Source organism: Acyrthosiphon pisum, chromosome A1, assembly GCF_005508785.2.
Source record: "Acyrthosiphon pisum isolate AL4f chromosome A1, pea_aphid_22Mar2018_4r6ur, whole genome shotgun sequence".
In the NCBI taxonomy this organism is placed as follows: Eukaryota; Metazoa; Arthropoda; class Insecta; order Hemiptera; family Aphididae; genus Acyrthosiphon; species Acyrthosiphon pisum.
In genome coordinates, this window is record NC_042494.1 from 95,870,973 (window position 1) to 95,885,809 (window position 14,837).

The 14,837-nt window shown below is 26.9% G+C and overlaps 2 protein-coding genes across 2 annotated transcripts in view; both read left to right on the top strand.

Annotated features, from left to right (window-relative positions):
- The window catches only part of LOC115033543, a 10,757-nt gene extending 9,697 nt beyond the window's left edge, over positions 1-1,060 (top strand). The window contains exons 8-9 of the mRNA XM_029486294.1: positions 763-771; positions 978-1,060. Coding sequence (XP_029342154.1) covers positions 763-771; positions 978-1,060 — 92 coding nt within the window. The remainder of the gene's footprint in view (positions 1-762; positions 772-977) is intronic.
- A 4,558-nt stretch (positions 1,061-5,618) lies between these two features.
- Positions 5,619-14,437, top strand: LOC107883574. The gene is made up of 9 exons (XM_016803803.2): positions 5,619-5,751; positions 7,002-7,034; positions 7,843-7,872; positions 9,207-9,248; positions 9,717-9,740; positions 10,471-10,500; positions 11,648-11,674; positions 13,450-13,506; positions 14,012-14,437. Exons 1-9 carry the CDS (start codon positions 5,670-5,672, stop codon positions 14,107-14,109), a joined length of 423 nt encoding a protein of 140 aa, XP_016659292.1. The 5' UTR covers positions 5,619-5,669; the 3' UTR covers positions 14,110-14,437.
- Positions 14,438-14,837: the final 400 nt, after the last annotated feature.

Sequence of the window (14,837 nt, forward strand, 5' to 3'; positions counted from 1 at the left end):
ATATATTTTGTTAAACGTTACGTTTTGTTTTGTGTTATTTATTTATTTATGTTTATCGTTTTTCGTTATAATTATGTTTACAAATTTCAATCGTTTTTTATCAAATATAACGTTATAATCATAACGTTATTATAACGCTTGCAAGCCCTGTTACTAAGTGTTATAAATAAACTTAAATAATACTTTTATAATAATAATAATGTTACAATTATTAATGTACCTATCACATAATTTCAGTTGTACTAGGTACCTAAGTTTCGAAATCTAATATCTAATGTAAGATGAGATTATTTTAAATTATGACAATACAAGTAGTGGTAGAAAGTTTGATGTCTGAGTAGTTCTTACTAAATCAAAACTATATAAGTTTTAAAAGAAAAATAATTAATTATTATTAATTAAATACCCAATTTATCAAAATATGTATTTCAAGCATCTATATAAACAAATTCCAACAACATATATTCGATATTTTGCAACTAGAGGTACTGTAAGAATAACTTAATATAAGTAACCTCATATTCAATTTTAAAGTTTTTTGACAGATAATCACTATTGAGAATACTATTGTAGTTTTCACCTAAAATTCAACTACAAAACGTGATATCAGACATATTATTATAATTTAACATAACCGTGAGGTAAAACCATTACATTCCACATTATTTTAAAATGTAAAATCTGAAGTATCATTTTTAATAAGTGTAATAACTATAAACTTAAATAATACTTTTATAATTATAATTTGTTATATAATTTCAGTGGAAGGAAGTAAGTCAGCACTAAACACTTATTTTTATTTTTATTTTTTACAGTTTATCAACATAATTTAGGTACTAATTTATTGTATCTCCGTCATTATGAATCCAATGCGAGCCACATTCTTTTATAATCTAAAATTTAAAGGATTACCAGCTATAATAATTGTAATATCTAAACATAAACGATTAAAATAATAAAATGTTTAATAATTTCAGTTAGTGAAGGTAAGCCGGCAAAAAACTCTTATTTTAGTTTTAATAATTTGCTACTTATCAATATGAGAAAATATATTAATTAAATTATAATAATAAACATAGTAGTAGACAATTTTAAGTCTCAATAGTTTATACTTTTTAAATTACAACAACAAAACTTTTATCTTTAAAAAATAAATTATTAATTTTACTTTAATTATCTAATTTAGAATAATATATTATATTTCAAACATCTATAAAATCAAATTGAATTCACTGTAAGCAAAACGTATGGGGATGCTCAAATTAAATTTTCAAATTTTTTTAACGATATCCACTGTTGGAGATTTTAAATTTAACTTCAAAACGTGATATCAGACATGTAATGCAATACAATATAACAAAAAAACCCACTTTTTCATTGTATAAATTTAAAATGTGAAGGATTACGTGTAATACCTAAACATAAACAATATTATTATAATAATAAACTGTTTTATTATTTCAGCTACTGAAAGTAAGTCGACAAAAAAACTATTATTTTAGTTAAATATTTTGCAAATTATCAATATAAGAAAATATGTTACCTAATTGTCATTCGAACAGATTTCATATGTTTTAAGCAGTTTGTTTAATTGATATGCTTGAATAAACTTACTATTCCAAATTAATTTGATTGCAATTGTCAATTGATATTAAATAATTTAGAACTTAAGAAATAAATAAGATTTGTACTGATCATTATAACAAATTATCATTTTATTAGTTATCTTAATATTATTAAAATATCAACTATAAGATGAGATTATTTTAAATTAAAGAAATATACGCAGTGATAGAAAGTTTAAACGCTTAATAGCTTATACTTTTAAATTACAGCATCAAAACTTTTATTTTTAAAAGAAAAATCACTAATTCGGTATTTTACAATTTACACCTAGGCACCTACTATTACTGTAAGAATAACTTATGGGATCCTTAAATTCAATTTTCAATTTTTTACCGAGACTCACTGTTGGGGGCTGTAGCTTAAACCTACTTAACTACAAAATGTGATAACAAACATATAATGAAATAAAATATAACCAAAAATAAACCCACCCTTTCATTGTAAGAATTTAAAATGTTAAGGATTACCTATGATAAATGTAATAGCCAAACTTAAATAATACTATTAAAACAATAAATTGTCCATTATAATTACAGAAGAACTTTGTAAGTATGCATAGAAGTCGTATTTTAGTTTTTAATATAGTATTATAATTATTGTAATTTAGTAATATTTTTAAATTACAACAAAATAACTAAAATCGTTATTTTTGGTTTTAATACATGAACCTTGATGAATTTTACGGTTCCGGTTCGGTTCCTAGAAAAACTAAAATTTTGGTTTCGGTTTCTATTCGGTTTTTAAAATAACAAAAACTTATGTTTCGGTTTCTCTGTTTTGGTTATATACATACTTATTTAAAAAATATAAACATTTTATACATTTTTGACTATACTCCGAGCCACAAAAGACGGAACCCGTGTTATTTGACATATACTGAATGGCACAAAGTGGGGGGAAATGGGTCCTCGTAACAGTTACTGCTGTCAGTCTGCAGGCGGGAAACGGGTCCCTTCTCTTGTGGCGCAAAGTATCCTAAAAAAATAGGTTATAATATATATATGTATATATCTTTAGTAAGAAGTGTAATAAGTAAAATTAAATAATACTTTTTCAATAATAATTTATCTTATAATTTCAGTTGAAAAAGGTAAGTAAGCTCAATATCCTTATTTTAGTTTTGATTTTTGCAATTTATGAGCATAAGAACTAATAGCATAATTGTAATTCGAATAAAATGTTTATTGCGTTTAAATAGGTTTGTTTAAATTATGTGTTTGCGTACAATTTCTTTGAGAATTTGTACAAAATAATTAATAATTAAATTATCAACGATACTTACATTTTAAGCAATCATATAATAATATCTAATATGTAGACCGGTAGTTGAAAATTCTAATTTTTAAACAATGGGAATATGACCATGAAACATGCTAATAACTTTGCCTTCTTAGCAGGGCTTTGCACCGGAATCATTTTTTCGGGTTTCGGGTTTCGGGCGTTGAAAGAAATTACGGGTTATTGAATTCGGGTGTTACGGGTTAATACACTTTTCAGGTTACGGTTAAATGAAAATTTATTCTGGTTAATTTTGGTTAATTCGGGTGTTAAAATAAAAACCCATGTTGTATATCAATTGATTTTCAATGCAAATTTGATATAGTTATCTGATTTTATATTTAAAGTAAACATAATGAAAAAGATTAAAAAATACAAATTAAATATTAATACTTATTAGTTATTAGTTTATTACTTATTACTTAGTACTTACTCAGTCCTTTTTCAACAGAAGAAAGTTCTAGCTTCTTACATATTATTTTAATTTTTAACCAAACATATTTTCGTTATATTTATTTTTGATTAGAATGTTTTACAACACAATTTCTATTGTATATTATTGAATATTGTGAAATAAAATAAAACAATCATCTAGCATCAAGATCTTTTTTAATTTTTAATTAACTATTGTTAGTTTCAAAAAAAAAATGAGTTATCCATTACAAACTTACACTACTATCTTCTTATCCTCTTAGTCGCGTTAGTTGCAAAAAATAAATACAAATTGATATGTCACTTAATTTTCAATAATTCGGGTTTCCGGTAAACCCAAATGGAAATTCGGGTTTCGGGTGTTTTTTGGGTGTTAATTTTTTCAATGGATTTTGTATATACGGGTTTTGGGTTATGCTATTTATTTGGGTTAATTCGGGTTTCGGGTTACGTTCGGGTGCAAAGCCCTGCTTCTTAGATTGATTAAAATGGTTGCAGTAACTATGTTCTTTATTATTTTTACACAACAAAAACACTACGCCAAAGACTGTAAAAAAAACGTTGGTATAAAAAAAATGGCTCTCGAAGTTGTGTTATAATTGTATAGCTAAGTCTTTGATCTATATTATATATCATTTATGTTAAAATGGTCTGCTAAATAATTGAACTTAGCTTGGCAACATTAAAACACTCGATACACTAAACATATTTCAATGACAGTAGCCTCCTTATATTATTATGTGGTACCTACCTACCTACTCATTATGCAATAGTATTTTTAAATTCTTAACTTAAGTCACCAAGCTAAGTTCAGTTATTTAGCAGACTATTTTAACATAGATGATATCCATAGTTCAAATACTTAGGTATATAAATAATTATTTTTAATCGATTGATGGATTAGAACAAATTAGCACAGTTTTTCAATGGTACGACTCTGATTCCTACTAATATACCTACGTTAAGATGGGTTTCCACTACATACGTGTTCACGTGTACGTACATTTATTGACCGAATCCGTTCGCTATGAACGGTCTCCCAAACGTTTCCCGTCGTTTAGGATGGGTTAAGATCGGTTAGGATTGGTAACATATTAGTTCCCTCATATATTCTTATGTTATAAATATTGTTATCAACCACGGTTTAAGATAAAATGGTTACGTGTCGACGTATTTTTTACCAAGTGACTACGCAATGCACTCATATGAATTTACTGATTTTACAGTTAGTGCCATCTAGTGTCGACTTCTATATTATGTTTTAGTAAACTGTACTAAAAGCAGTTATTGAATTTTCCAATGTATTTTATTAAAATAAAAATACATTTTTTTTTTGTACTTAGCTCCGCGTTACTGTCGTAGCGCTGGATAAGACATAATATGGTTTTATACTGATTGCCTGCTTTGACGAAGGTCATTAATAATATGTAGTACGTTGTAAGTTTTATGGAAGACGATATTTGATCTGTTTGTCTCAAACAGATTGTGGTTGATCTCAATCAGGGGTATGCATACCGACCGTTTCTAAGGAGTTCAATGTAGGCAATTTTCTATTTGTGTACATCCGGGTTGTGTAAATTTTTGGATAGTACAAGCCCGGATTAAGGGGGGGGGGAAGAGGGCACGGTCCTGGGGCCCATTGAATTTGGGGGGGGGGGCCCATCATTATCCCTCAAATATATTTTTAACGCGTCCAATACAGTTTTTAAGAAAAAAAAATTATTTAAGTAGGTAGGTATAGTGGGTAAATTACCTATTATTAATAATTATAAAATGAAATTGTATTCTCAATTTTATATCACGAAAAATTACTATAAATAATGAACTATATTTGCCAACAATTTTGTTTCTTTGTTTTTTTTTTTTTGAGCATTTTAGATTACCGATTTAACTATTTAAGTATATAAAAAGGTAGTTGTAAGAAAAAATTATTTAGCTCTTGTAAATTAGGTATTTCAGTTAAAAGTATTGATGCATATTATACTAAACTTTAGAGGACCATAGTTAATAACCTAGGGAACCAAAATTGATCATTTGACTGTAAAAATGTTCAGAAAAAAAGTTTTACCAGAATCCATCAAAAAATATAGTGGTTACCATTTGGAAAAATAAAGTCGATTTTATTATTGGTACATCTGCGTGTTTAAAAATCTTATAAAAAAATTGCCTGTTAAAAATAAAGAAACACGTCTTTTTTTGTTTTAACGAAATTCCATAATATCATCGATTCATAATTGTTAAAAAAAACCCCCGCGTACAATGACATAAGACACACCCTGACTATTTTTTGTATAGTAAAAAGTTATACAATAATATAAAGTCTTTAATATGTAATGATACCTACAATTTTTTTGAAGTTAAAGTTGAATAATCAGTTAATAACGATTTACGTTTATACATTTACAGCTATAGAAAGTAAGCTATTTTACTTAATTGATAATAAAACATAATTCAATCAAATACGTAAACAGTAAAATGAGGTCCGTTACCCCGCACTGCCAAGTTTGAAACTGAATATCAAAATTATCCAGTATTATGCACCTACTTTATTTTGTACAATTTCGTACAACCAAAATAAAATGTTGTACACCTCAACTAACACGATAAAACGCGATTTTTTCTTGTTCGTGCTGCGTGGTAACGTTACCCCAGCACTGCCCATGACCAATTATTTCACTTCAATTATTGACAAATCAAAGTTTAACTCGTACAGTATTATGTACTTTATTTTTCACAATTTTGTACAACCAAGATACAATTTTGTACACGAAAAAACATGATTTTCCCCATGTCTGTGTCTGTGCTGTGGTAAAATATGTATTGCTATAGCCATAGTACAAGTATTGCTATAGTAAAAGTCTTCGCTGGAATCATATTTATTTTTCAAAATGAGTACAATGTTACTTAAGTTATAAAATATATTTTAAAGTGAATATATTAGAACTTCGACATTATTTTTAACCTGTTTTGGCTGTGTATCATTATCTTTTAGATCATCATACACTTCCCAATAGGGATTTGCTCTACATGCAAATGCCTTATATTGACCACTTGTCACTCTGAGTCCTGTACGTAAACCACTATTAAATACAATAATATTCCCCGGATATAATAATAGGTATGGCCATTTAGATTTAATTTCTTTGGTATCTCATCCAATGTCCACATTATTTCTATAATGGAATTTTGTTGTACTTCACTTATCATATTAATGTTAGGAACACATGTTTTGAGTTCTATACAAAAAATAGACACTCTTTCATTCTAGAAATGTCTTATAATTGAAAAAACTATATTATTATTGTATTATATTATTATGCCAAAATATGCATATTATTAAAGAATTTACGTTAGAGTAGTGCATATACTGTATACAGACATATACAGTTAAGAAAATTCCAGGTGAGGATAATAGCCCCCATTACTCTGGATAATTTTGATGTTCAGTTTCAAACTTGACAATGCTGGTCTAACGGTGCTAGTTAAAGGTCCTTATAACGAACACCCTGAAATAGAAGAGAATCTCCTAACAAAGAAAATAACAACTGTCCCTTATTTAATAAATTTATTATTTAATTCTACGAATGTTACTGTAAATATAGTTGAATTATACACTTCTAAACAAGCAAACATTTATTCAATTTAAAATTTGTTTATACTTTCAGAATGTACTACAGCGATATTAAAATATAGACATGGTAATTATTATTTTTAACCTAATCAGTAAACTAATTATAACAATGTGTTACGACAATCAATAGTTAAGTACATAAATAACATTATCCAGTCATAAAAACTCAACCATTATCAAATTCAGTTTAACATATTATTTTGTGAATTAATTACTAAAAAAATAGATGACCATTCAAAATGTCTATGTTCAATAGTGTTTAAATTAACTTCCAAATTAAATACGATTTTTCGAAAAACTGACATAGGGACTGATTAAATGGTATTATGATATTATAAGTTATAACCAATCTCCCATAACTTTAACACTATAGTGTAATATATTACACTAAAGTAAATTAATATTATCAACACTATTCTACAGAAACCACCACTCAATTTTCTTTTTTATAATATACTGGTCCAAATATTTTTAATAGCCTACATTATGAAATAGTAATTACGTGATTATGCAAAATTATGTTAGTTTCAAACTAAATTTAACAAATTTAACACTACAACAAGCTGATGATGATTCCCTGAAATTGTAATTTTCAGATCATCAATACCCTGTCCTCTTATATTTTTATGTTTTATATAATATCTTAAGTATAATTAGTTATTAAATTAAATTCATTAATGTATTTAACAAAACTTGTAACGACTAAAATTAGTTAAAACTCATGGGTTCCCACGCGAGCTTGCTCAGTGGGGCCCATTTACATTGTGTGCTACATTATACAAAATATATAATATTATGTTGCATTTGTACCAAATAAATAATAATTATTATTTTATTATAATTGTGTTTTTAATAACATTCAATTGTTTTAACAGAAGTTGATGGTAAAACGTTTAAGTACGATGGTAAGTAGGTATAAAATAATTATTTGACGAAAATAAACCATATTCTAGTTATTAGAGATCTGAATAACAAGGGTTAAATTTAACTTATTGAGATATAATAATTCTCTAAGTCATTACATACCAGCACCCTAAGTTTTAAACTGTCGTATACATTGCATACTATAACAACTCTTCTGAGCGAAAACATATATAGACTATATAAGACTATAGGTATTATTATGATGTAATAAATAGGCTGATCTATCATAAGTATATTTGATGATTTATTTTTATTGCTCTTAATTCTTAAAGCAATCTATTTTACAATTGTCAATTAGTGATATTATGGTAGATGGAATTATTTTTTGAAGAAAACATTGTATTACAAAATTTCATTTTGCGTATAAAATAAAATATAATATTATAATAATATACCTTCATAAAAGATTAAAAATATTTTTGAATTACAAAAATATTTATTTAAAATCCTTGTTATATTATTCGATTAATTACGTAATTTTGTCCAAATTACAAATATAAATGTCTATAAAGAAAAATATTATTTTATATACCTAGTCTTTAGATTTTTAACTACAAACTAATTTTTTAATTCACATGATTTTGATAATTTTTTCAAAATGCAAATACTTAAAATGCTTATAAAAAAATTGTGCATATTTGTATATATTAATATATCTTGAATGTTATAAATATACATTATAACAACTTATTGGGAACCGTGTATTATTTTAATTATTATATTATAATATTTTAATTCATAAATCTTGGATTTAAAACGAAATTTGTTAGTGAAAAAACGTTGTGGGTCCCAAAATATGCATTTGCATGTTGACTGTTATGTGCAGAAGTTGAAGGGTGTTTCACTCGCACTATTGATAATTTCAGTCGTACACACAACGTAATTTACCATTAGTGATAGTTCATAACTTATTTTATTGGCACGCTGCAAGTATTAAACTTTTGGTTTTAAAAAAAAGTATCATAGTTAATTCCGTTACAAAATTTTGAGAAATGTTTGTGGAAAATTCCTAATTTGCAATACTAGTAGTAAAATACGTAAAATTTTTATGTATAGGTTATTTTATTTTATTTTATTTTATTTTATTTTTATTAGAACCAGTTTAATGGGATAGTGGAAACTGGAAACAATCCAATATTGAAAATAAAGAACATTACTCACATAGTCACATTATATACAATTTAATATTAAATGAAATATCAGTCGGGGTGTAGAAATCTTAAATTAACTTAAAATCGATATGAAAGTTAGAATAAGACGAGTACCTTATCTATATTATGTAATGATAAAAATATATATTATATGTATTTATTAGAAAACAATCACTACCAATGTCTCTTGGCGACATATGATATGGGTAAGAAATGTATTAAATATTATGCACAAAGCATTACTTCATTGTTTAAATAATACTAATGAAGAAACCTTTTATTCTATTTTTTTTCCTTTATAAGTTTTGGTTATAACTTTATAATTTCCAAGTTCTTGGAAATCATAACATAATATTATATAACAACCAGCTAATGTCAACAGTTAGGTAAACCGATTCTTTCGCTTTAATTTTCGCAAAAAATAAATATAGAAAATGAGATTTTCAATAAATCCTAAAACTGTAGGTACCTGATACCCACATTAAAATATTACTCAGGATACTTTTTACAACTTCATGGTTTTTTAATATTAGATTTTATTCTAGATCTGTTGTAGCTTATCTACTTTAGATCGGTACTAACTACTATTGTGCTTTTATTTTTAAGAATCACTTAACTAGATATACCTATTATATAGATGATGATAATTAATAATTTTATATTTTCTTCTTTAGCTGTGTTAAATAATCCCAAAAGAGGTAAAAATATCTATAGACTCGATCATGTTTTAAAAAATGGCTATTTCAGTGTCCGGTGCATATCTAAACGAGATATCTTAGCGTCATATAATGCTGTGATTGGTCCAAATATTGAATAACAAATATTGTAATATTATGACATTGCATTAATACTTTGTAAACTGGTTAAGAAATAACAATAATAGGTAATCAGAAATATCCAAGTTTATATAAATATTACATATTTATTTTTAAGCATAATCTTTCTATATTACCAATGCATATATTTATCAATATTTACATATCCATCAATCAACTATATATTTATGTTTAGCTTTTATAATTTGCATTTCTACAGTCCACATTCGATACCAAAACAGTTATATACGATTCTAAGCGTTATGCTGACATTTCAGGTATTTTAAGAATGATCAGTACCAACATTTTTACCAGGCTATAAACAATTTTAATGAGAGTCAAATGAAATAGAATAACACCCATATTAAATTTAAATTTGAGTTAAGCGCTGGTAATTATTCAAATCAGCGGTGATAAGATTACAATTTGTAGGTCAATATTTTTATTTTGGACCACAACATAGGATGCAAAAATAAATAGATGAAATAACCAATTCCTATATTTTAAATAAATATTTTTCATAAAAAATGTATTGTACAGCAGTGGTTAGAATTATAATTAAAAAATATAGTTCCAAGATAATGACAAATTATATAATTATATATTGTTACAGAGAAGTCCAAATTATTCGGGAAAATTTATGGTAAATTATTTTATGCAATATTTTTCACCACCACCCACACAGCATTTGGGAAATGATAATACTTTGTGAATATTTGGAGTGATTAAATAATGAATATTTGACTGATAATATTGTATAAATATTTTATTCTCATGTTAACAAAATATTGGACTATAAAGTTGCACAAAAATTTTGACTTAATATTTTTATAATGTTTCTATGAAAATGTTTTTTGCAAAATATTTTTCAAATGTGAACTTCTTGGCCAAAAAATATAAATAATATATTTCCTTATTAATTACGCAACTTTTTCAAATATTATGACAACTACCTATGTTGTTTTCCTGAAAATATTTGGGAAATATTAAAATTCTGTGTAGGACACGTATATCTAAACGTTCTAGTAACCTTCTTCAAATACTATCATTAGTAAAAAAAAAAAAATTATAATATACTGAATCACATTAGTTCTGGAAGAGCAATTTATTGGACTATAGGTACGCCGTTCCACGAGAGAGTGCGACTAATATTTGTGGTGCGTTACTTGAGCCGCTGTATACAGAGAGCGGACGCCACATGGTGGGGGAAATTTGGCATCGCGACGTCGGAGCTAATTCATTATTACGCGCATGTTGGTCGCACTCTCTCGTGGAACGGAGTACCTATACAGATTAATTTTAGAGTAATATTAAATCTATAGAATATAGATACTTGTATATTGTGAGAATATACAACCTAATTCTGTAGCCTCATATACCAATCCTTGAGCATTTATTACAGTATTTGACTTAAAAAATGGTTAGGTACTGCATACCCTCTATCCAAGGTGAAAAGTTTGACAGTCGCCTAAGAGCCGAATCGTGTAGTGCCATTGCAGGAACTTCGACAAAGCTCACAGGTTCTACAGACAATAAAAATAATACAAATGATAATATTAGCTTTATAAGCGAATATGAGTATAGAAAATAAAAAGGAAGAGAGTATAATTTTAATAGTAGGTAATCGTGTTATCTTACTTCCTGTATATTAAATAAAACTTTTTTAATCCAAAAATATGATAAAACAATTTTATAGCATTGCAATGGTATTATAACAAATTACTATTACAAAATATATTGTTCCTAGCTGAACATTAAATAATGTGTTTTATAATTATATATTGTTATAGAAAAGTACAAATCAGAGGCACCGAAAGGTATAATATTGTTTTAATTAATATTTAATAATTATTTACTTACATTAAATGTATATTTTAAAATTATTGTTGTGGCGCAGGACCTGGATACCTGGTCTAGTTATAATACTTTTACTATATTGTGTAGCTGTATCTAATAAAATATTATTCAGAATTGGCTTTTACTTATACCAATAGATAGAAAATGTTGTCTTGTTTCATAATATCATTAAAGACTAAAGTCCCTTATTAATAAATACATCAATTGATGTGAAGTTCAATATCATATTATTATTATTTTGTTTCATTTTTGTAGTGGCCTTGAGAGATAAGTTGTAACACCCAAATATATTTCGTCATTTTTATATCTTTAAAAGCCAAATACAATGTTTCAAAATAAAACAGTTCTGTGAGAATTATTATGATAATATAAATTGTTTAACATGAAATAGTTATCTGTGTTTAATTAACTCTATTGTGATCCTCTATGAGTTTTTCTTATAGTGTCTACTGTCTATGCATATTGAAGGCTCTATATACCTCTATAAAAGTATAAATGTATAATAATAAATTAATATTTTAACTAAATACTATTCAAGCATGATGTAACTACAGTGTGAATTTGTTAAAAATAAATACTATGATAAAAAATGTGTTACAACTAGTCCCAATGTTACTTTTTTTACTTTTATTGTAATTAAAAAAGCAGTATTATACTTAGACTAATGAGCTTATTGATGCATTTTCATCACCACAATATTTAAATTTATGGATAACTGAAATTTTTTATCAAGTTTCAAAACCATAATGACAAGCTGAATTAAATCCCATTAATTAATCCTTAATTGAAATTAAATCTCCAACACTATCCTAAAACTTTCCTTGAAATAATCAAACACATCGGACTAGTGTTGCATAGAAATATTCTCTTACTTCTTCGTCCAACTCTTTAGTTGGCGCACGTACATTAATTAATACAGTACCAAAATTATCTGTTTTTAGAGTTAATGTAAAGAGCCTTGGGTTAATATCTTTGAATTTATTTACTGCATGAATGATTGACTCATATACAGCGAAGCCAGTCCCAAAACTATTGTCATGTTCGCACTTGCCATTAAATATGGGTGTTTGTGATGTCTCAGTTGTTCCAAGATCTTCCCATCAAAATTCTTGTAAGGCTACGTACTTCATTCTATATTTCTCCACTTCACTTCTCCAAATCAAATACTATTAAAGGTTTGCACAGAGTCCTTACGTTCCATGTACTTACCACATATTAATAATTCCATTTTCTGAATTCCAGTAAATTTCCCTTTATCTCTAGCCCGAGGCTTGGTGTCCTGAAAACATGACTTTTTATAGGGCAAGGCTTTTACCCCTACGCTTAATCCCAAATTTGGAGCACTAGACTACCCCGACCAATAAAGGTAAAGGTAGGGCTATTGCAATGTACTCTAAACATATTTGGCGATCGGAGCGCCACTTTCCCTGGGCCAGGTTTGAAAATGAGAACTTTTGTTAAGTATAGGAGGGTGATCGAAGACACGAGTCTAAAGCCCCGCCCCTTCAATAGTTGTTGATACCACGCCTAAATAGAAACCATGCAAATTAATGCTAATTACATGCTAAATATATAGGCCAAAATAAATTTTAATTCCAATTTGGTGGATACATTTAGTCAACACAGAACAACAATTTAGTATTAAACAACAAATAAAACCTAATCTTTAATAGTTTCACCAATAAAATTAATATAATTGATAAGTACTTAATTCATTATTTTATTGTAATTTTAGGAAATATACACAACTTCTACCTGTATAATGTCGAAGTTTTTAAAATATTGTTTGACAGTACGTATTCTTGTGGACACTAATAAATATTAATATAATTTTTTATTTTGTACTCAGTTAAATTCATAAAAACATGACTGTGTGCGTGGAAACTTGACATAAATTGTCTAATTTTCTGGGAGTAGACTCGCAATGATTGGCGCTTAATAAGTAATAAATAAGTTTTGTAAAGAAATAAGCTAATGACCATATATTAAATAATATCCTAAATTTGTGAAAACTAAAGGGATTATGAATAAATGGAAGGAGAAATCAGAATCACAAATATTGTTTTAAAAACTTTGATAAATGTGGCACTTACATAAAAAATGATGACTTTCTCTTGATAAAAGTAATAAAGACAGATACTGAGAAACAACAACGAGCGCCGATCACAATGATTTCGGTCGGTGTGAACCACTTGCATATATAATTATATTTATAAATTTATATTGTATTTACTATTAAACTTTCTAAAAACGATAAAACAATAAAATTATTTAATATGGGTTTCTATTGTTTTTAGCCTATGGCTGGTTAACTCCTTCTAAGTTGTGCAAACATTTTCTTTCCAACGAAAATACAGAGTCTACGAATATTAAAAAAGAAAATACCGTTGAATAAGAAGGAGACAAGCCGTACTTTTCCTTTTAGTACTAGTTAACTATCTTGTATGTGGAAATTTGTAATTAAAAATAAAAAACATAATAATCCCGGTAACCACTTGCTTTACCATTACATCTTGTAAGTTACAAGTGCAATTCATCACTTTTAAATTATTTATATATTTATTTATCTACTTGGTGTCTATAATTTTTAGTTTGATTAAATTGTTTCAATATTTCTTTAAAATTAATAAATACCTTTAATGTACCAAAGTATTTGGAATATATCATTGCTGTTATACCATATTACTCATTACAAATTATAAATAAATTTGAATTGAATATTTAAATACAATTTATGATTTTACAATGTCATCACTTAAAAACCTAGTTAGCCGTTAACTATAACTATAAAGTGTTATGGAAACAGTATATTATCAGGTGGGCAATCTTTCTGCGGTAGATTGTGGACACAGCGAGGAGGGAGATAAAATATGTATTGCCTACATTAGTACAGCTTTGTAGTTGAAAAAAACAGTGTACCTAAAATAGTATTGAAGTCATAGTTGATTATCCCGAATTTTTAGGAGTATTTGGTAGTACGACATGCAAATGAAATGAACGTTTATAGTGTATAAGAACCGTGGCAAGGCAATGGAGAAATAACTAATAAATATAATTGGTAAGTGTATTGGTTTATGTCATAGACATATAAATAAATGGACTGTGCTTAGAGAGAGAAATTAT